The 21,085-nt window shown below is 39.1% G+C and overlaps 3 protein-coding genes and 1 long non-coding RNA gene across 6 annotated transcripts in view; 2 read left to right on the top strand and 2 right to left on the bottom strand.

The window, feature by feature from the left end:
• The window catches only part of TAAC (thylakoid ATP/ADP carrier), a 59,476-nt gene extending 57,821 nt beyond the window's left edge, over positions 1-1,655 (top strand). For 2 of the 3 annotated variants that reach the window (XR_013238195.1, XR_013238194.1), the window contains exon 12: positions 1,467-1,602. Coding sequence is in view for 1 of the 3 variants with exons in the window: in XM_077366616.1 (XP_077222731.1) it covers positions 1,467-1,640 (174 nt within the window). In the remaining 2 variants the exon portion in view is untranslated. Of the gene's footprint in view, positions 1-1,466 lie in introns of all 3 variants that reach the window. The other variant, XM_077366616.1, reaches the window with a different exon arrangement.
• Positions 1,656-3,480: 1,825 nt separating this feature from the next.
• LOC143856743 (NAD(P)-binding Rossmann-fold superfamily protein) lies at positions 3,481-4,808 on the bottom strand. Its single transcript, XM_077367016.1, has one exon. It carries the CDS (start codon positions 4,678-4,680, stop codon positions 3,553-3,555), a length of 1,128 nt encoding a protein of 375 aa, XP_077223131.1. The 5' UTR covers positions 4,681-4,808; the 3' UTR covers positions 3,481-3,552.
• A 4,370-nt stretch (positions 4,809-9,178) lies between these two features.
• LOC143856574 (uncharacterized) lies at positions 9,179-13,461 on the top strand. Its single transcript, XR_013238276.1, has 2 exons — positions 9,179-9,729; positions 13,177-13,461. It is a non-coding gene; the product is annotated as an uncharacterized LOC143856574 (long non-coding RNA).
• Positions 13,462-13,660: 199 nt separating this feature from the next.
• On the bottom strand, positions 13,661-20,076 carry CAX4 (cation exchanger 4). Its single transcript, XM_077366836.1, has 12 exons — positions 19,611-20,076; positions 18,931-18,998; positions 18,783-18,811; positions 18,499-18,695; positions 17,776-17,988; positions 16,500-16,628; positions 16,283-16,399; positions 16,145-16,198; positions 15,943-16,059; positions 14,452-14,542; positions 14,267-14,336; positions 13,661-14,093 (listed from the first exon to the last, which is right to left on the bottom strand). The coding sequence occupies exons 1-11, from the start codon at positions 19,857-19,859 to the stop codon at positions 14,275-14,277; spliced, it is 1,326 nt and encodes a 441-aa protein (XP_077222951.1). The 5' UTR covers positions 19,860-20,076; the 3' UTR covers positions 13,661-14,093; positions 14,267-14,274.
• Between the last annotated feature and the right edge of the window lie 1,009 nt (positions 20,077-21,085).

Genomic DNA, 21,085 nt, shown 5'->3' with positions numbered 1-21,085 from the left:
TCTCGAACGCCGCAAGTTGATCTGATGGGATCCTTTGATCTTCACACAAAGGGATTGAATAACACTTGTTCTATTTATGGATCTTATCTAAATCAGATCTAATAGATGGGATTATCTCAATCCTATATGGAGCTTTAATGGTGTTGTTTAGAAGTAATAGAGAGAGAGAGAGAGAGATGGAGAAACGTTTTTCACTTATGGGAGATTTTCCAAATGCAATTCACTCTAAAAAACAAACGTCCATCCTTTTTATATTTGAATATCCAAAAGAGTTTTGCTACTTACAATTCCTAATAAATCTCAAGTTTAGGTTATCCAAAATTGCAAAGAAACAAATATAATTTGAATAATATAATTCTCAATCTTCCTTTGGACGTTTTACACGCCCAAGTTGGGCGTGTGAGAAGCTCTTGGGATTTAGATAAAATCCCAATAATATCTCTAAAGACATCTCTTTGCTATCTTTTAGAAAATTAGCCAGGTGACAGAGCAGATTCCGATTCTTTTCCGCCGACGTAATTTCAAAACATCCGATGTGGCGTCATTCGTATTTCTGCGTCTTCTGCAAAGCAGAAAATGGTCTCTCTCTCTCTCTCTCGCGCGCGCGCACCACCTACGTCCTTCCACTATTTTGCTTGTTTTTTCTTTATCTTTTCTTCTTTCCACGTCATTTCCATGGATTTTTCGACTTGAGGAACGCCACAAGTAGTTTCCAATTTCTGTCTAGTTTAGTTGGATCAAGGAACCGAGTTTGATCCAAATTTAAGTAAGTTGATGTGGCGATGTAATGGCAATGCCATTCTCAGTATTTTAAAGGCTAACATACGAAATGCATAGTGCTAGAGAAAATAATTCCAAACTGTGAAAGAATGGGCCCTATTGGAAATTGTAAATCAAAATCAATGGTTATTGTTTTTTGAAAAGTCATTGTGGTATTTTAGGATAGTTGTTATGTGTTGAAAATGGAATATTCTTTGTATGTTTTCTAGGGCCCTTAATGTTTAGGCTAGATTATCGATTGAGAGTTTCTATGATGCTGCTTAGGATACCTAAAAGACTCGTGTTGGCTACAAATAAGTGTTTAATGTAATCAACTATTTTAGGAGTATTTTGTGTCTAGAAGTATGAAGTCACTTGTGTAGAGATCATAAGCTTCAGGAGTAAAGCTTCAAGGGAGAAGAGGTAGAGATTCTAAGGAAAAAAAAGTGAAAAGAACACCAAATCTCTTTTAAGTGTTTTGAGATATATAAAAGTCTATATTTTGTTCTTCATTTGTGTTTTTGGTGGAGCTCTACACGGGCCCTTTGGCCGTGTATCACCCTAGCTCCCTTGTTCTTATGCATTACAACATTGCATAATGGATCCATCGTCTTGGCCCAACAAGCCCAGCCCAAGTGAACTTTACCTATTAGAAATCTTGAGTAGGTCTCTTTCTTCTGTTCCTTATTGCGGGACGTGTGATGCAGGTGTTGGACGTGATATTCAAGTCGAAAACTTGTAGGGAAGTTAAAGTGTATGTGGGTTGTGGGCGATTTTGTTTACTAATTTGTAGGAACATTTGGGTTGTGGGTGTTGCATGTATAAACAACAACTGTCTCTTTAATGTTCAAGTTATTATTGCTAAAAGTGAAGAGAGATAAAAAAAACTAGGCTTTTTGTGTGTTCACTTCCAAAAATCCTCTCGTTTTCCTTCTCTATTTTTTCTGGTCCTAAATCAACAATGTAGTATCAGAGCAAGAAAGCACGGTGATATTTTCATCATAGCAGGAAGCCGAGAAGGCAGCAAACTAGTTTTCAGTAATTTTGCATCGTGGCAGGTAATAGTAATTCTGTGATGAATTCTCAAAAGATTGTTCTTTTGTTTCAAGGTGATAATTATCAATTTTGGTCTATCAAAATGAAGACTTTATTTTTCTCTTTTGACTTATAGGAATTAGAAGAGAATGGGTCTGATGATTATGTTGAACAAGAAAGATTAACAATTTCGCAGAAAATGAACTGAAGGATAAACAAAAGAAGGATGCAAAGGCTCTGTATCTCGAGAAATTATATGATGGGTGGCCGTGGAAACAAGTGAAGTTTAAAAAGTAGGGTACAGCTCACTCCAATCGATGATCCGAGCTGTCCATTTATTGGCCACAACGTAAATAGGTTGTGCCCCAAAAATCATTTCCATATGATGATCCTAACCCTCCGATCTATAGAGATACTGCCCCAAAAATCATTTACGTAATCTTCCATAGATCGAAGGGTTAGGATCATCCTATGGAATGATTTTTGGGGCACAACCTATTTACATTGTGGCCCAACAAATGGATGGCTCGGATCATCGATTGGAGTGAGCTGTACCCTACTTTTTAAACTTCACGTGTTTGCAGGGCCACCCATAGTATAATTTCTCCTTTTACCTCATCTAACAAGCCATGGGTGAGCTGATGTTTTTAAGGATTATAGCTTCAACACCACCAAAAGAAGTATGATATTTGCTCCAAGAAGAGTATCAATGTATTTTAAAGGTAATATCTGTGAAATTTTAAACTCTGTCGTAATTTTGAGAACTTGTATGAAATACTCTGGGACAATTCAAGATATTTTCTCAAAAGTTGATTCAATTGTGAATCAAATAAAAAGCATATGGAGGTATCCTAGCTGACCAAAAAATTGTTGAGAAAGTGCTAAGAGTCTTCCTCCTAGGTATAATTATGTAGTCCCTGCATAGACGAATCTAAGGATAAATCAAAGTATCCCTCCAAGACAAATAAAATTATTGATTTATGTGGGCATCAATATTACAGATAGGGAATCCATGTCGTAAGGGCTGAGGTCATGTAAACCACTACTTGAGGATCCAACAATTCTTTGGTTTTGATCGCATGCATACTAATTAAAATCATATGTGAACAATGATCTTTTCCATGGCAAATATGAAGATTTAGACTAAAATATATTTTGGATGAATTATGTTTTCTCATAGCTTGTGTTGCCTTAGGCTACTGATATTGGCACTAGCATGTTTTAATAATTACACTAACTCACCTTATCCTTACTTTTTAAACTGGTTTTGGCGTGCTTTTTGGGAATTGTGGTACCCTTTGACAGCTCGTTAAATAATAAAAGAAGATGATTTAGTGCAATTACCGTAACATGATGTGCCAATATCAGTAGCCTCGTATATTTGAATTTGAACTAGAAAAGAAAGAGAGTTTAAACTCTCTCTAACCCAAAACACAATTTATAGTAACCTAAGCCCAACTTAGCGTGAAAGATGCTAAGGGATTGACCCTGAATTGAAGCAGCAATCAAGCAAGCCAATGACCCAGGCAACATAGAGGCAGACCATCTACAAAATAAATATTCAAGTCTCCCTCCGCTTTCTAGATGCATCTGCCACTTATTAGTTATTTATTTATATATATATATAAAATGTAAAATAAATAAGAAACAAAGTAAATAATTAAATGAATTAGAATAGCCATATATTTTAGATGTACAGGAGTTTGTGGTCCACCACATTCTCTTCCCACCTAACGACCCATCTCTGGTCAAATCAATTCAAGGAATGAGCTTCTCATCCCTCATGCAATCGACCCAATACAAGATAGAGTCCAAAGTTTCGAAAGTCGTCGTGAATCCATGCCTGTTGGCCTTGCTCCGGCTCACCAGAATCTTCGTCGGACATCGAAAAAGGGTGTCCAAGAACCACCAATTGGCTAAATCATCCATATTGGTCCCACAAAGCCCTTCTCTCTCAACAATCTCCTCCCACACCTTACCCTTATCAGCCATAGAATCCGAAAACAAGAAAGTTGGCGAGAACATGTCTTTCGGTGCTTCAACTCGAAATTTAGCTGCAAGGGTGGGCCATATCTCCTTCCAAGTAAAACAAGGGCCGTTGATTGTGTTAAAGGCCTCGCCATTCGCGGATGAAAGGTGATCATTGGTTGATGCCCACATTTGTTGGCGGGCCACTAACCTAGCATCTGACATGTCCAAGTAGGCCTCCTCCCAACACATCCTCGAACCACCGAATACAAACGGGAGGCCGAGATGTTTACATATAGTACCATAAACACAAAGACTACCCATGAAGTTAAAGACAGTTCGCCGAGAGTTGCCTAGTATCAACCCCGGCCGATGTACTGACCATCCCACCTTGCCGGTTAACCTCTCTTTGAGCAAGTCCTCAAGGGCATAGTAGAAATTACACCCTCCAGTGATTCTCGGACTCTCTTCGTCATAGTAACGGGCTTCACCATCGAAGGGGCCGCTCAAAGATATGTAATGCTTGGTCCCTGTTTGGAGGGATACATGCTTCAATGCCTTGGCTGTTGGAAGGATTGCATTCAAGACATTAGATAACATGGCTTTGTTTTGGTCACAACAATCTTGTGTGTCTAGGGGGAACTGGGTAGCCCAAGTGACCCAGAAGAAGTGAGTCACATCTTCTAGCAAGGAGAGCTTACCTAAGGTCTCTATAGGATCTAAGACATCGCAAGAGATGAATTGGTAGTGGTGGAGATGAAAGGGGAAGACCTCGAGCTTTCGGGCGACACCGTACACCTTCCAGTTGGGTCTTGCCGATAGGGTTCTGGCTAGTTCCTTGCCGGCGAGCCCGGTTACTCCGATGATGAGAGCCACATTTGGAGCTGCCTCTAATGTACTATCATATTCTCCTGCCATCTTTGCCGGCTAGTGTTCCGATGCCAGATTATCATTTGGGCTTTTATACAGCCTCTTCAAAGGTCTAACATAGACAGATGATTCTTTATGAATAGATAAATTTAAGGGTGTTAGAACAGCAATTAATGTGTTGCACATGAGAAGGGAGAAATATCGTAAATAGACAATGGCCCAATGTCCCTATACTTTAGGGCAAAACTATTGAAATTTCCTAATGTACGCCCATCTTGTTGGGAAGTTGGGGAAGCTTTGCACCGGGAGAATGACATCAGACACTATGCAAATTGGAGAAAAAGGCTTAATGAAACAGTCCACTTTCTTATAGCACATTTTTATATGATTTATACATGGTTCCAACTCTTCCACATTGACTGCGAGAAGGTTGCTTGTAACCCACCCATTCAATTAAAATTCATTAGAAGGTAGGGTGGCTATCAAGCAACCCACATGAAATCAGCATGATTCAGACTCTTTTTTTGTAGGTCCATAGATGATCCTATTATAAAATCAATGGCTAGCTAATAAAATATGAGCAACAATCCACATTCAAGTTGTATGATCCAACGGTTCGAAATGTTTGAACAATGGCAATCTTCCATTATTTGATCATGATGCAGGGGAGCTTATAGAGAAACAAAATAAGCAACAATCCACGTTCATGTTACACGATTGAACGGTTCGAAATGTTCGTACAATGGCAATCTCCCATTATGGGCCTTCGTACGGGGATTGAATGGATGTCAAACTATGTGGGTGGGCCCAGGTCAAGCAAGAACATCTCATATTACCATTCCTCAAAATACCCATGAAAAAAACCCTCTAGAAGAGAGGGAGAGGGTGGTTGCATTTTAAGTTTGTTTGGCAATGGAAAAACAAGTAATTGCCAGCCAGACAAGATAATAGAATAAGAACATCAAATTTCAAAACATACACAGGATTTCAGGGTGCTGCCTTTGTTAGCACTGTTCTGCCCCTTTTTCAAGGGAGCTTATCTTTTGCACCAAGACAAAAGGGTTGTGTTTCGAAGCTACCGGTTGCCAACTTCCGTTCAGGAGAGACCCATGATTAAGTGTGAGGAAGAAGAATACTTCAGGATTAATCAACCCAATCAAAGGATTGAAGGTGCCCCTATCAATTTTAAATGACTAATATGCAAATGAGGATAACAGTCGAGGCCCTATTTGTTTGAGATTGTGGCAGCCCAAATAATCACAATAGGCTGCCACAATCCCAAGCGCACAGGGCCTTAATATATGCCTTTAGAAGGAGATATATATATATATATATCATTGATGTCAAAGCACATTCTTGTTAAAAGACAAGGATCTTCATCTTCTGGCTAGTAAAATGTAGATTTTCTACAAGTCTGATCAGGCAGACCGTCAGGGTCAATTCTAAGAATCAACTCTTTGGCCGTAGAAGGGGACACGTATGTGTAATCAAGACCGTTGATCTTGTAGACCATTATGAAGCGACCAACATGGTCGGGTCCCATGCCGAACAGATATTCTATCCATATAAAATGCTACAATAAATAAACAGGTTAAGCTTTTCTTAACAGCCTAATTTTAAGGGTATCTTCCAGCCCCTGCTGAGAAATTATGTCAAGGTTATGCAATAACACCTGCCGGAGTCATGTCTAGAATTGTGAGACATAAAACCTGTTATTCTTGACAGCCTAATTTTAAGGGCATCTACCACCCCCTACTGTGAAATTTGTCAAGGTTATGCACTAAAACCTGCCTGGAGTCATGTCTAGAATTGTGAGACATATTAATAATTTTATGTGATTTAAGTAATGTTTATAAAAAGTACACCCATTGATGATTAATTTGATTAAGTTGTGTGTGAACATTAAGCACAACTAAACTAGCCCTGAATTAATTATACTGAATGGTTAAATAATCTGTGGTCCAAGTGGGAGATTTTTAATTGTAGCGAAACAGGTTAAAAAATGAATATGGTGACTTGTTTTGATTTTATAACGGACATCGTTTAAGACTTTAACAGAAATATGTGAATGTCGAGGGCATTGATTTAGACCATTAGATTGAGGGGATCTTATTTGTATTGAGATTGATGCATGAAAACATGAACAGTTGAGATTTGATGTGTTCATCAGCTTCTGTTTGTGAAAATTTGGATAGTTCTATTCTAAAACAAGTTTGTTGTAGACAATGTCGAAATTAGGGAAACATGTTTCTCATATGACTTGAATAATGGTTTTCCTAGAAAACTGAATCCTATACAAACCATTAACATGTTTTTGTTTCTAGACAATGAAAATCCAGGGGTTCTCTCATGAGCATGATTTTAAATTTCTACCGAAATTGACATGAATCAACCGAAATGTTGCCATTTTCATCCCCGCCGAAACGATATTGAAACCGAAATGAATACCAAAACCAAAATCATAAGTGCATTAGTGGTTGGTATACTATAATATATCAGTATGTGTTACATAATTGTATTTATATGAAGGGATATGATAAATCCGCCCCTTTTCATTAATTGGGATACCCAGCTGTGGCAATCAAATCCGTTGAAACCTTCCCAAGTGAAGTACAACAGCCCCTTTGCAGTCATTGATACACTGCACCTGGGTGTCCCAAGCAATGAAAAGGGGGTGGGCTTTATCATTTCCCTTATATGAATTGCATGTGAACTGTGGTGTATATACTATGTATATATGTTGTGAAGAAAGATATATGGTACCAATCCTTATGTGAATCAAACACGAGACGTTTGATGAGGTTTGGCGGACCCCTACCACATACACAACGGTGAGGGATTGGTTACTATGCATATAAGTTATATACTAGTGGAGGCTGTCCCAAGTAAAATAAAGGGGGGATAAATTGTTAGTCAAGGTGCCCCAAGATAAGGAATTTCGTCCAACAAGATATGGAAGATATTATTTTAATATTTAAAAATAAAATTAAAAAGCAAGTCAAGTTGTATTAGGAAACAAATTTCCTTGGAGATATGGAAGGGAGATCTTATAGGCGAACTTTTAGGATTGGATTAGAAAAATAAATTGCAAGAATCCTATGTGTATTAGGAAACCCAGTTACATCCGACATCTAAAAACGCAGTTAAAAGGGTCAGGGGCCTGGAAATCTATATGTTCAGTTCGTGAATTGTTCCTACCTAAAATCCGATTTAAAGCCAGGAAGGGAGAGAATGTCCGATTTTGGTTGGATATCTGGCTTGGGCCACAAAAACTTAGTGAGAGGTTCCCGGATATTTTTCGATTGGCACGTAACCAACAAGCATCGGTGGCTGATAACATTAATCGAAGGACTGGAGCCGAAAATATGGTTTGGGATATCCATTTGTGAAGGAATCTAAACGACGACGAAATTACAAACTTTGCAGTCCTCTTCCAACACTTGGGAGACTGTTATTTATCATCTCAAGTGGAAGATAGTATCCTGTGGCAACCTGAATCGGATGGAGTTTTCTCGGTTCATTCATTCTTTAAGCAATTAAACAATGACGAAGCTGCTGACTCTCGATGGGAAAATAAGGCGCCTACCTCGGATTATTGCTTTCGCTTGGACGGTATCTCACAAATGCATCAACTCTCTAGACCGTTTAAAATAGCGCAGTTTTCACATGGCAAGTCGGTGTTCCCTGTGCCATGATGCGAAGGAGACCATTGATCATTTATTCATACATTGCTCGTTTACAAATTGTATATGGAAAGCCATGTTTCGGTCATTCGACGTACAATGGGTAATGCACGAAGAAATACCTGAGATTATACTCAACTGGAACACGGCATTCCATGAATGTTGGGGTGAAACTTTGTGGAAACCCCTACTGGTTGCGATAATTTGGCACATCTGGAAGGAATGGAATAACAGAATATTTTCAGAAAAGGCTAAGAATTGGAGGCACATAGCTCTGGATATAAAGCTATCCCTGATCACGTGGGCAAGGGCAAAAAGGAAATTCCCTTACCCCACTGGGGTTGCCCTACGTAAATGGAACGTGGTGCTGCGCGAAAGGAAGACTCGGGCCTCAATATCGCCACAATGGAGAGCTCCGGAGGTGAGATGGTTAAAACTCAACTTTGATGGCAGTTCATGGGGTAATCCAGGGCCTGCTGGTTTTGGTGGGTTGCTTCGCGACCATACCGGTAGAACTTTAATGTCATACTCCTGATCAGCTGGAACATGTGAAGCTAATGAAGCCGAGGCGAGGGGATTGCTATTTGGATTACGGTGGTATTCTGCCAACAATTTGGGCCCTCTGATTGTGGAGGGGACTCCACCAATGTGATAGCTTGGGCTACCAATCAAGGCGGAGGGCCTTGGAGACTGCAGAACATTATCGACGAGATACGAGATCTGGTTAGATGTCTAAGACCACATCTTGTTCACAGGAGAAGTACGGCCAATTCAATGGCAGACACTCTAGCCAAAGATGGGGTGTATGTGACGGGAACAAATGTCATTTGTATTGTAAATCCAGGGTCTTTATAGGCATTGTACTGTCAGATCTCTCTCTTTTTTGCTTATGTACTGGGACATCTTGTCCCTCCTTCTGATTCAATAAAATTCTTTGTTAATTTTCAAAAAAAAAAAAAACGCGGTTAAAAGATTTTGACAGAAAATAAACCTGTTTTCCGCACTAAGTGCATCAACTGAACGGGGCCTAAAAGTTAAAAACCCCAATTTTCTGTTACTCCTTCCTTTTGTTTTGGGTTGTAACTTGCAGCTCTCTCGATAGAGAAACGATTGTCTCCTTAGTTCGATGTATACCATGCTTTTCCTTTCTTAAAAATATAACTAATAATTGTAGTCCATTGTGTAATACCCCGAAATGCCCCTAAGCAAATTTCGTCCCCTCTGTTATGAAGGGGGTATTTTCATCTTTATAGTTTATGTGGTAATTAGGGCTTCTTAATGAGAGGATAAATACCACTTCTTAGGAATTGTGCAGGGATTAACCCTAACTCAAACGTGGACAGCCCCCAATGAGACCGTTTTCTTGTGGAAGGAGAGGAAGACCAAGATCGGAATTTTGAAATTGCAATCCGAGGTAAGATCCTTGTTCCTAGATGGTTTTGGTCCCTAGAAATCCTAAAAAGATAGGTTTTATGAGTTAGAAAACTACGTTTTGATGTATTTGTCGTGCATGAGTGTGCTCCAAGGTGGATCTTGGGTTCTTTTGGGTAGATCTTGTTCTTAAATTTCCATAAGATCCAAGATCACCCTATTTAAATATTTGAAACTGGAAATGCATATGATTTCGACCTACAACTTGATTTTTTGCTCCGATCGTTGTCCGATAGATTTTTGGCAACCGGATTGGTTTTGGCGGACTCTTCTCATCATAAATAATCCATGGGACCCAACCATGATTTAATCTTATGAGTAGAGTGTGCGTTTTTACCATTTATTGGTGTGGAAATAGGGAAAAACTTGCGGGCACACCGGACAGTCTACTATATATCCAGAGATAGTAGACTATCCAGTGCCCTGCAGGGATGAAAACTGGTAATTGGCAGTTGACTATCCAGTGATAGTCGACTATCCGGTGCGCAGTTTGGGTGATTTTCCCTGTTTCACTCTCGGTTCGGGTATAGTTTATTCTCGTATGCCTTACACCTCTAATCTACTTAATAAGGCATAATCTGTGGTGATTAGGGGATCAATTGACGGGCCAGGAAAGTTGTGGAATTCATTTCGATGTACGTTTTATGTTGGATCTGTGATCGACCTATTTCCTAGATAGAACCCTGTACTGTTTTGAACATTGATTGGGTTATATATGTGTTTAGATGTACTCTTTTGCTGGTATTCCCATTGATGTTATAACACTTGAAAGCTTTACCATCTTGTTGACGTTATCTTGAACTCCACGAGGATAGGACCCGCCATGCCAGTATATGTTTTTTTGATTGATTGTGAGAAATACATGTCCACAAATGTTGTAGTTTCTGAGTTGTTACGTCACGGCATACAATGCACATTTTATTTCACATCTATATACATGGATTTCTTGTCATGATGTGTGAGGCATGTGTGGTATAACAGTTTTGTGTTGATACTCGGTATGCTTTGGTCGGGCCTTTGTGGCTTGTGCGGTATACCTGAATAATTAGATATTTCGATGCGTGGGATGCTTTGGTGGTGTAGACACCCAATTTTGTCAAGATAGAACTAATGATAGGTTGTCGTGAGGAAGAGTCTCATGATGAGTCTCAGAGCACTATCTTTTCTTTCAATCTCTCTCTAGGTTATTGAAACAGGAGAATACTTTTCAGAAATGATTTTTATCCCAGGGATGCGACAAAAGTCTGTCTTTACATAGCACCCGCCGTTTGCGGCGTACCCAAAGAGCCTGTTTTCACATGGCATTCCAACCGAGTATTTAACTTTGAGTCAAAAACATCTGTGTTTACCCAAAAAATACTTCACATCCCGAAAGTTAGCGATATTAGACTTGTTGAAATCTCCCCGGAATAAAGAATCCAACGGATCCGACCGTGTGCGATTCGGAGTCCAAACGGAGGACTTATGGCCTGCCGAAATTCTCTTGAAAATCATCAAAAAAGACAAAAACTCACATTTTTCGAAATGTTGCCAACCTGACACTAACATGTCAGTGTCAGGTCTTCCAATTTCGCAAATTGCGAAATTCCCACCCGGATTCCTATAAATACGGGGGGTAAAGTGTCAAGTCTTCCAATTTCGCAAAATTCCCACCCGGATACCTATAAATACGGGGGGTAAAGTAAAAATCAGATTTCAGAGTTTACTGAATTCAGAAGTTATTTTCAAAGAGATTCTTCTGTTTTAGATTTCATTTTTAGTCTAAAACCTCTTCTGGTCTTCAAAAAAAAAATCTCAGTTTCTTTACTTGAGAGAGATATAGTAGACAAATTCTTAGGTAGCTCACACTAGGCGTAGACATTCTGCCGAATTTCTGAAGATTCGGAGTGATATCCATCAATTAGCTCCATTATTCTTTCGAAATCTCGACAAACTCATGGCCCCTTTATCCAGATAACACTGTTGTTCTGTCGAAATCTCGGCAAACTCAAGGCCTTTTTCGTCTAAATAGCACTGTTGTTCTGCCGAAATCTCGGTAAACTCAAGGCCCTTCTCGTCTATAAAGTGATGTTGTTCTGCCAGATTTTCGGAGAACACGAAGCTCTTTCAACGAACTAGCGCTGTTACTCTGTCAACTTTTCGGCAAGAATTTCCGCTTCCCTGGTAAATTTACATTTATTTCCCTGCTTTCTTTATTTCTGTTCTAAAACTCGGTATAGGGTAGTTATAGGATCCTAGGCTCCTGTTGCCTTAGGTCCTGTAATGTAAATCTCTTGCCTTAGGTCCTGTAATGTAAATCCCTTGCCTTTCTTTATAAATAGGGCTACGTTATCTCTCCTTATCCCACCACTCTGTCTCTGATCCTATCACAGATAAACGACCCATAATTTTCTTTCCCTTATGTATTGTCTTTTCCATTTGATTTAGTTATCCTGATTGTGGTTAGCTGTGGTATCCTTCGGGACTCATGCTACACCGCACGACTTCAATCCGGATAACGACCTGAACCGCTTATTTTCTTTCCTTTGTAAATTCATTTAATTTACATTCTGGATTTAAGTCTAATCCAAATAAAGGATAAAAAGAGAAGTTTTTTTTATTAAATTCTTCAAAAATGCCAAATCAAGTCAAGAGACCGGGTTTACTCGGGCATGAGGGCTGCCTAACACCTTCCCCGAATGTAACCATAACCCTTACCCAGATATCTGTAAGGACCATGCATTAACAAACAGAGCAAAATTACGGGTTTTAGGCCCAGAGCAAGAGAACCCCTTTGGTTACTGCTCCTCCAATGAAACTCAGGTATCCATACCTGATTCATCAGAAGAGCGGACACTGGTCCTAGGCCCTAACCTAGGTGGCGACTCTGAGTTTCTTTTTCTTGTGAAATCCAGACCATATTCCCGAGTTCATAAGAAACGCAAATAAACAAACACTCATAAGAAAACCCGACGTGGTGATCCCCTGCCGCCCCAGCGCGCACGGGAAAAGACCGGCTCCCACAGATCGGACCCTCATGGTTTGTACAGTATTCCATGTATCTGGATGGCGGTATTCACAGGTTGCTTTGGTCGGGCCCTCGTGGCTTGTGCGGTATACCTGACACATGGATTACTTTGGTTGAGCCTTCGTGGCTTGTGCGGTAGACCCGACGTATTGTATACTGTGGACTGTGGGTCCGTGGCTTGGGTACCCAGGTGGAGTAATATGGTTCTTATGTGGTGTTTGCTTTGCACGGCTCGAGGGAGCAAATGTTTTGTGGGTCTTGGATGTTTACATTTTTTGTTATCCTTCACGATCATTCTATCACTACTCTTGTTGATTATCGTATCTTCGTGACCTTTGTTATTCTTATGGCATGTCCGGATCCGTCATGGATCCTCATATAAACGTACAAGGTTGTTAGCTAATTGTTGATAACATTTTACAGATCCCAAGAGTTAGATCGGGTCATGGCTTGGCGGGTTGGAGTTCGAGCATAGCTGGATAGCTTGAGACCTTGCACTTGCTCAGTTTCTTGCTTTATCTGTTTGAGTGAGTATTTGTTAGAACTTGAATTTAATGGTTTATTTCATTTGGGATGGCAAATTTAATGGTTTATTTCATATGGGATGGGTTGTAAGGCTTACACCGTTACTTTTATGTGGGATTTCAGTTACTTTGTTGATGGACCAGAAATTGGTTAAATAAAGTAGATTACTTCTGCTTGTGGATCTTTCTGTATTACTTTGCCTTGCATATTTGCGAGGTAGTTTGCAGGTATGCGGCACTGTCACGTGCCGTGGTTTGATCTCGGTTCGGGGCGTGACACATTGTTTTTGTAAATGCATCCCTCTTTGATCAGCATCAGCATATGTTGCCTTATGATCTTATACATGATCAAACATCATGGGTTCCAACATTAAATAAAGAACTAGAAAAAGGTCGCCCTCTTCTTTTTATTGACTTCTATTCAATACAAAACAAGCAATAGACAATAAGAAAAACACATTCCTCATTTCCAAAACTCTACACATAAAAAAGAAATTAAATACCTAATTAAGCACAGCATAGAGCTATACGTGATCATCCTCTATGATGGGTTCATTTCTTCACAAAACTTCCAAGGGAACATGGTGTCACAATACACCAATCTCAACCTTGATCACTTGAGCAGTCTCTGAAGATTTTGATTCACCACAGAACCAACTCCCTCTATGTAGAAACAAACTGCAAGATTTGCAATGCTTCGAATGTGTGATATGGCCAATCCCAATGAAAGAATGATAATTGCGTGGAACTCCTCGAGTTGCGTCCATTATTATATGCGGATGCACTGAATTCTAGCTGTGGAACCAATGCCAAAGCCTGCATAGAAATTTCCGAAGTATATTAGACTTGAAGAGAATTGGTCATAAAAGTATACCATATTCTATCGAGGCATTTACCGAAGTGGTTAATGCTATTATCAAAATATGGGAGTGCTTATATCATTTCCGTACAAAGTATATTTGTTTCACAACAATGCATGGGAAACAAACCTTCCCTGCTAAGCTACTGTGATCACTTCAGACGATGATCTGACACCTACGTTGATGACATTTGTGTGGTCTGCCATTGGAATTCAGAAAGAAGAGGAAAAAAAAGAGTTAGGCACAAACTGTAGAAAAATATGTTTATTCTGATGTTCTTGTTCAATGGCGTGGTTAGTAGGGTAAGAACTTACGAAGAGGAGTCCGAAGAACAAAAAAGCACGCTCCAATTACAATATAGCAAAGGAGGAGAACCAGTCCTTTCATGTAGTGTGAAGTACCATCCTGCAAAGGAACATCTTCAGCTTTAATAATATTGCTCATTCCCGGCTTAGCATCATGTCATATAGAGGCAGTTACAGACAGTTGAAGGATATCATCACTCCTTTTTCTTTTTTCTTTTTAAATAATGGCACTCTTCATTTCACCAAGTTCTTTTTTTAGGGAAATGATATTAGCACTGTAATGTTTTGATATTCCACGGTCCTAGCTTGTCTTTTAGCGTTTGAAGAGCCTTTTGGAAACTGCAATAACCTTTTGACAGCCCTTTAATACCTTTTCCTACAAGTTAGGGGGTTAGTCACGTGGGATTTCTAATCCTATAGGGACTTCCTGACTGTGGGTCACTCTAGTCAAGTGTGGGTCACTCTGGGAATGCTTAAGACCAAGCTGGGAATTCAGTAAGGATTTCAGAGTGATGGGGGCTTTAAAGCCCTACGTTAGTCGTGAAGAAAATGGGTACTGTAAGGTCCTAAAAATTTTTACATTCTAATTTTTCAGAAGTTTGTGGGACCCCAATTGTGGGTCCAAATTAATAGATGTTGTGGGCCCACTAAAATAAGTTAAACGTAAAGATATAAGAGACTGTAAAGTCCTAAAAGATTTTACATTCCAATTGTGGGCTCAGTTGTGGGATCCAAATAAACAGAATTGTTGATAAACAAATGTTGTGAGCCTATCTACGGTGGGACCAATAAGTGATTCAGTGATTGGATTAGAACTTGCCTACTTTAGCCATTTTTCATGAGATGAGAGTATTTTAGTTATTTTATATGAGATAAGGGATTTGGCCATTTTTTTATTTCATGAAGGCATTTTTTCATTTTTTTTTTCTCATTTTCTTATGAGATAAGGGCCTTTTGGTGATTTTCCATGACATGAGAGTGTTTTATGATTGTTTCCTTTTTAGGACTTTTTTTTTCTAAATTTTTCCAATTTTATCTCATTTTTTCATGAGATCCTACATTTTAGTCATTTTTCATGATATTTTACGATTGTTTCCTTTTGTGATTTTTTTTCTTCTAAATTTCATCTTTTTCCATGAGATAAAGGTATTTTGGTCATTTCCCAATGAGTATGTTGTGAGTTTTCCTTTTTTGAAAATTTGCCATTTTTCTATTTTTTTCCTCATTTTTGTGAGATAAGGGTACATCTGTCATTTTCACAAGGGGAAAGAGTTGCCGATTAGAACTTTGAACTTATACCTGTTTGAGAAGTATTCTTGGGTGAGCGTTTTAACAAGAGAGGGATTTAATTTGGTGGAATTTTTGGGCTAAATCCTGAACTTTCCGACTCGAGTTCCATTATCAAAGAAGAGATATAGTGCCACTACCAAGCTAGGAATTCTTTATCAGATTATCTTTCTATTTAAGTTATTGAAGTTTGATAAAGTATGGATTCCATACCTGTAAAGCGAAAGTTGTTAGCAAAACTGATATGAAAAGTGATCCAGTCTCAAGGAGCTTGAAATCAAGATCCATATGGATACCCATAATCCATGCAACGATTACGCATAAAGGAACCTGAATCACATTAGAAGAAATTTAGTAAACCTGAAAACTGTCAGAAAGATCTGCTATTGAATTCTATAGACCCTTAAAATCTTACCACAAACATAGATATTTGAGTTGCAGACCCCAGTGCAACACCTAAAGTTATATCCTGCCAAAAAAATCAGAATAATACTTAGTAAAATCAAAAAATATAATCCAATCTAACTATTGTTAAAACTTTTTCAATTCTTACCAACTTGTTCTTGAATGCAAATATGATAGCACCCGCATGTTCTGACGCATTTCCGACAATTGGTAACAAAATTATGCTAATGAAGCTGACAGAAATACCCCAAGAGTCTGATGCAGACTGATTGTTCAAATGAAGTTTCTCAGTTAGTAACATTGTGTAATTAGGCTGTAGTACTAATTAATAACGGAGAAGTTGAAAAGAGAATTGAAGATCATACCTCGATTGTCCCCACGACGTACTCAGATAAGACGGCAATGATGGATGTCATGGCAACCAACCACACCATTGCACTAGAGAATCCTATTACAGGAGCATCCTCAGAAACAGCATCATCATATTCATCTTCCTGATCAGCACCAAAGAGTGTTAGCATTTTACTTTCTTATAATCATTTCTGTTTATGCTTATTTAATTGCTAACTAATAAGAATAGGAATGATAGTTTAATAATCTAAAGTAGAAAGTTGGTGACAAATTTATAATTATCGATAATTTCAATTTGAGTGTGACTAATAAGTACTTTTCTAAACAAGTTTCAATTGAGATTAGAAAACCCTGGGTACTGATTTTTTCTAGAGCATATTTGGAAACCATGAAAAATAATTTCATGGATTTGCTGTATACCCAGTGTTAGAGAAGGGCACACGGGATGAGAAGAAGAGAGATTTGAGGGGGTGATGAAAGCATAAGTACGGAGAAAAAATGAGGAAAAAAAAAGAGAAGTCATAAATATACTAGAGGGGGCTGTCCCATGCCACAACGAAAATAGGCCGTACAGCTTAGATCATCTCCATAGGATGATCCTTAGCCCTCGATCTGTATAGTTTCTATAACTAGCCCTTCCTCTATAAATCAGAGGGTTAGGGTCGTCTTTTGGAAATGGTCTAATGAACGGCCCATATTTTACTTTGTGGCCCAATAAATGAATAGTTTGGACTGTACTCTTTGAAAAATAATGGATCTCACACCATTCAAAAACACAAAATTTGAGGCAGCTTGATTGTTGTGATAGAGTGGGCCCATTGAAATGCCATCAACTTATTTGATTCCATATGTGTTGGCCCATTGCATATTGTCAACTAGGGGTGCAACTCAGGTCAGTTTGAATCCAACCCGAGCCGACCCGATTTCCAATCCGACGAGGGTCAACCCGATCCATCCCGAGGAACCCTTTTATCCAATTTGAACCCAACCCATCCTGAGTTTTAAGTTTTTAAGCTTACAAAGAGAAATTTTGATAAAAAAATGTCCGGTTTCCCTCGGGTCAGGTTGCCCAAACCCTCAACTTTAACCCAACCTTAACTCAACCCGGGTTGGGACAACTCAACCTGAACCCGAACCAAACTCAACCCGACCCGACTTCTTATTGGGTTGAACTTGAACCTGACCCGAGTTGCCCCCCCTGTCAGCTATTTATTTTTCTTACAGTTAGACATCTCTGACCACGCCATTCCACTATCACAAAGCAACAAAAGAAGGATCACAGAAACTCGCCTCCTGTGCTTCAAAAAGCTGGCGATGGGTCTTCAGTTGGAAGAAAAGGTAGGCGATATATGCGAGAAGCATGACGATACTGCTCACTCTTGAAAGTTGCAGAGTGGGATCCCCTGTTATTGCGCCACTGGTAGTAGCATATCTGAACATTAATGGCAGCATATGGCACAACAAACCCAGCAACAGTAGGCTCGAATTCACATCAGCTTGCTTCTGCAGAAGGAATTATATTAGGTAAGCTCAGAAGAATGTTGAACTATAAATGATTAAATAACACAACTCTTACAACTTAAGCTTTTGGAGTAATTGGTTGCCCTGGGTTCAAAACCCAGGAACTCCTTGATATTAAAAATTTACGTGCACAACTAACTCAGAAGAGGGGCTACATGTTCCGCGTGCAGGACTAACCCAAAAAAGAGGGGCTACACGTGAGTGGGAATGTTGAAGTATAAATGATTAAATAATACCTCTAACAGCTAGCTAGGTCATGGTTACAAAAGCCTACTCTAAAAACCCAAGTGTACGGCCAACCCAAAAGAGTGACCACTTGTGTCAGGTGTATGGCCAACCCAAAAAAGAGAGACCACACTTGAGTGGGAGTGTTGGAAGTACAAATGATTAAATAACACCAACTCTTAACTTCTTAAGCTACTGGAGTAATAAGTTGTTTCAAAAAGTAAAACGAGATGGGTCTTTTATTTTGGATGAAGATAAATGGCTTACTCTATCAAATTTCTGCTCCTTTTTTATGTTGGAGAGTCCTCCACAGAAGAGCGAAGTTCCAAGAACAAGAAGCAGATTGGAGATGATTGAACCCAAAAGAGAGCACTTCACCACCTCTATTTTCCCTTGGGCCAATGCAAAGAGTCCAATGATAAGCTCTGTTGCATTCCCACATGTTGCATTGAGAAGCCCACCCACTGCAAATCCCACGCAAAACTCAAGGTTATTTGATATTTTTGTATATCTTAAAATGATTTGATAAAGAGAAGGAGAGAGAAAAATACCAGTTGGACCAGTATAATATGCAATTTGCCTGAAATTAAATCAAAAGATATAAATACCAATGTTGGTGAGAAAATGGTGCTGTATACAGTATACTGATACCAAATGTAAGTATTCAAAAGCGCAAATTCCCAAATTCCAAAAACTTACTCTGTGAGAAAGCTTACACGCTCAGCAAGTGGGGTAAGCCCAAGCAAGCTCAAAGCAAAAAGCCATGGCTATTATCACAAAGAAAAGAAAAATTGACAACAGTCATTTAATTAGTCAAGAAAAGAAAAGCACAAAGAAAAAGCAGTAAAAGTTAATGCAGTGCCTTTCTTGGGTTCCCATATATTCGAGGATAGGTTGTTTTGAATAAGTTTTATCCCTAAAAGCACTTCATCCTAAAAAAATAATAAGAAGTGAAAGTCCATCTTTTTGTTGGAATTACACTCAACAAAGTGTTTTTCTGAGATAGAACTTATCCTCATGGGTTGCGTGGGAAACAGCAGATCAGTATTTCAAAACGCAAATGCGGGTCAGAACATGGCATGGTCATAACTCGGCCAGACACGATCCAGCACTCAGATGACTCGACTGAGTACTCAGTTGGCATGGTCATAACTTGGAAGAGTCAACTGAGTTTTTATTGACTTTGTAGGGCAAAATGCAGTCTCGGACAAAGAAGTGGCCAAGATCAAAGGGAGTCTACTCGGGGATGGAGGGAGTCCATGATGATGCGGAATAGTCTTGAAATTATGTAACTGATAACTCGTGTACCCAGATTTTATTCTGGGCAATCTATTCTGTGATCAAAGAGCCATTAATAGAACTCAAAACACAGCACTCACACTGCCAAATTTACAGTAATTTGCGATGATCGCCAACGGAATGGCTGGAAAGAGAATCGAAAGCTTGGTGTTCAACAAAACCTCCTGAAGATTGGCCAACACTTGCCTCGGAAGACTGTATCGCACCTTCGACACAAGTGTAAGATCTGATTTCTTCCTCAAGGAAGAGGATGACATGTTGTGAGCCGTCCTCCCATGGCGGTTCTCCTTGCTTAAGCCCTTGAGATTCCCACTTTCTAAAGAAGCCATTAATATTACTACTAGTCACCACTGTATACTATTAGTTGAAGGTTTGTTTTGCAGAGAGAATGACAAAATATGGAGGTTTTCTTCAGTGAAGAATCTAAATTCTAAGACTAGGGGCTTTTGTATTTTTGGTGATGTGGGTGAAGGAGATAGTGGTAGAGTTATATATATAAAGAGAAGGGTTTGTTGTTCGAGGATAGTTTGTGTGGTGCTTTGCTTCTTGGAGAATTTTCTAGGAAGCTTCATAGGGTTTGTTTGTATAGATCGAACCCATGTTTGCATGGTGGCTCAGGAGAGCGTGGCAGCAAACCACGTGGTTCTGATAAAGATGGCCTTCTGATATGGATAAGCGCAAAATTTCATCACCAAAGAGCAGTAAAATGTAGGAACTGATATTTACGCTCTCTTTAGATGCATTTTCACCCCCTTTGTTTGCCGCCCCCCCCCCCCCCCCCCCCCCCCCCCCCCCCCTTTTTTTTTGAAAAAGAAGTTATTTTCAGGAAAAGACAAACAAAAGTGGCGTAAAATGGTGTCCTTTTAGGAAAAGACAAACAAAAGGAGGATGAAAATGCTGTTATTTTTGGAAAATACAGATAAAATGAGGTGGAAATACTGGGAAGGGGGTAAAAATTGTTGGAATTAATAATTCAACTATGTGGGGCCCACCTAGAATAGCAGCTAGCGAGAGCTGTTTCTGCTTAAGAGGTTGATCGGATGTACGTTGTTTATTTCTAAAAGTCATCTATTAATGAAAGCTATTTTATAGGATGTGAACTTTATCAAGACTATAGGATAGTGTTAGCTAATGAAGTAGTATTAAACTAGGATGGTGAAACGTGTGTTTTTGGTAGGTCAGATGGAACAACAGATACATAGATACATTGCTTGTGTTATTTTTTTTTAAGGTGAATGAAATACAGAGAGAAAAACAGGTACGTTTACATCCTTGTGTGCCTCTTCTATTCTTTTTTCAGTTCATGTGTTCTTGTTGATAAAATTCTACAAAAATATCATTTGAATTTTATTTATTTTTGTGTTAGTTGTTTGACGTGTCTATTCATTTACTGCAACGGCTAAAACGCTATGGGCATTTATAAGGTTGCTTGCTACTCAGGAATAAACAAGCCACTGGAAAACGACTGAAATTTGAAGCTGGAAGAATTGAAGAGTAACAGGCCAAAAAATTAATGTGCTAAAACTTTAAGTTACTGCCGCAACATGAATAAGGG

Source organism: Tasmannia lanceolata, unplaced genomic scaffold (genome assembly GCF_043159265.1).
Source record: "Tasmannia lanceolata isolate RefF3 unplaced genomic scaffold, GAP_Taslan_0.1 ptg000023l, whole genome shotgun sequence".
NCBI classification, from domain to species: Eukaryota; Viridiplantae; Streptophyta; class Magnoliopsida; order Canellales; family Winteraceae; genus Tasmannia; species Tasmannia lanceolata.
This window is presented reverse-complemented; position numbering and strand designations above follow the sequence as displayed.

Bases quoted from the DNA above. Each gene is read 5' to 3' on its own strand.
- LOC143856743 (XM_077367016.1), bottom strand. From the start codon at position 4,680: ATGGCAGGAGAATATGATAGTACATTAGAGGCAGCTCCAAATGTGGCT.
- CAX4 (XM_077366836.1), bottom strand. From the start codon at position 19,859: ATGGCTTCTTTAGAAAGTGGGAATCTCAAGGGCTTAAGCAAGGAGAAC. The intron at 17,989-18,498 runs GTAAGCCATTTA...TTCCTTCTGCAG, and splicing joins AGGAGCAGAAATTTGATAGA to AAGCAAGCTGATGTGAATTC. The intron at 14,543-15,942 runs GTATGGAATCCA...GTTCCTTTGCAG, and splicing joins TAACAACTTTCGCTTTACAG to GATGGTACTTCACACTACAT.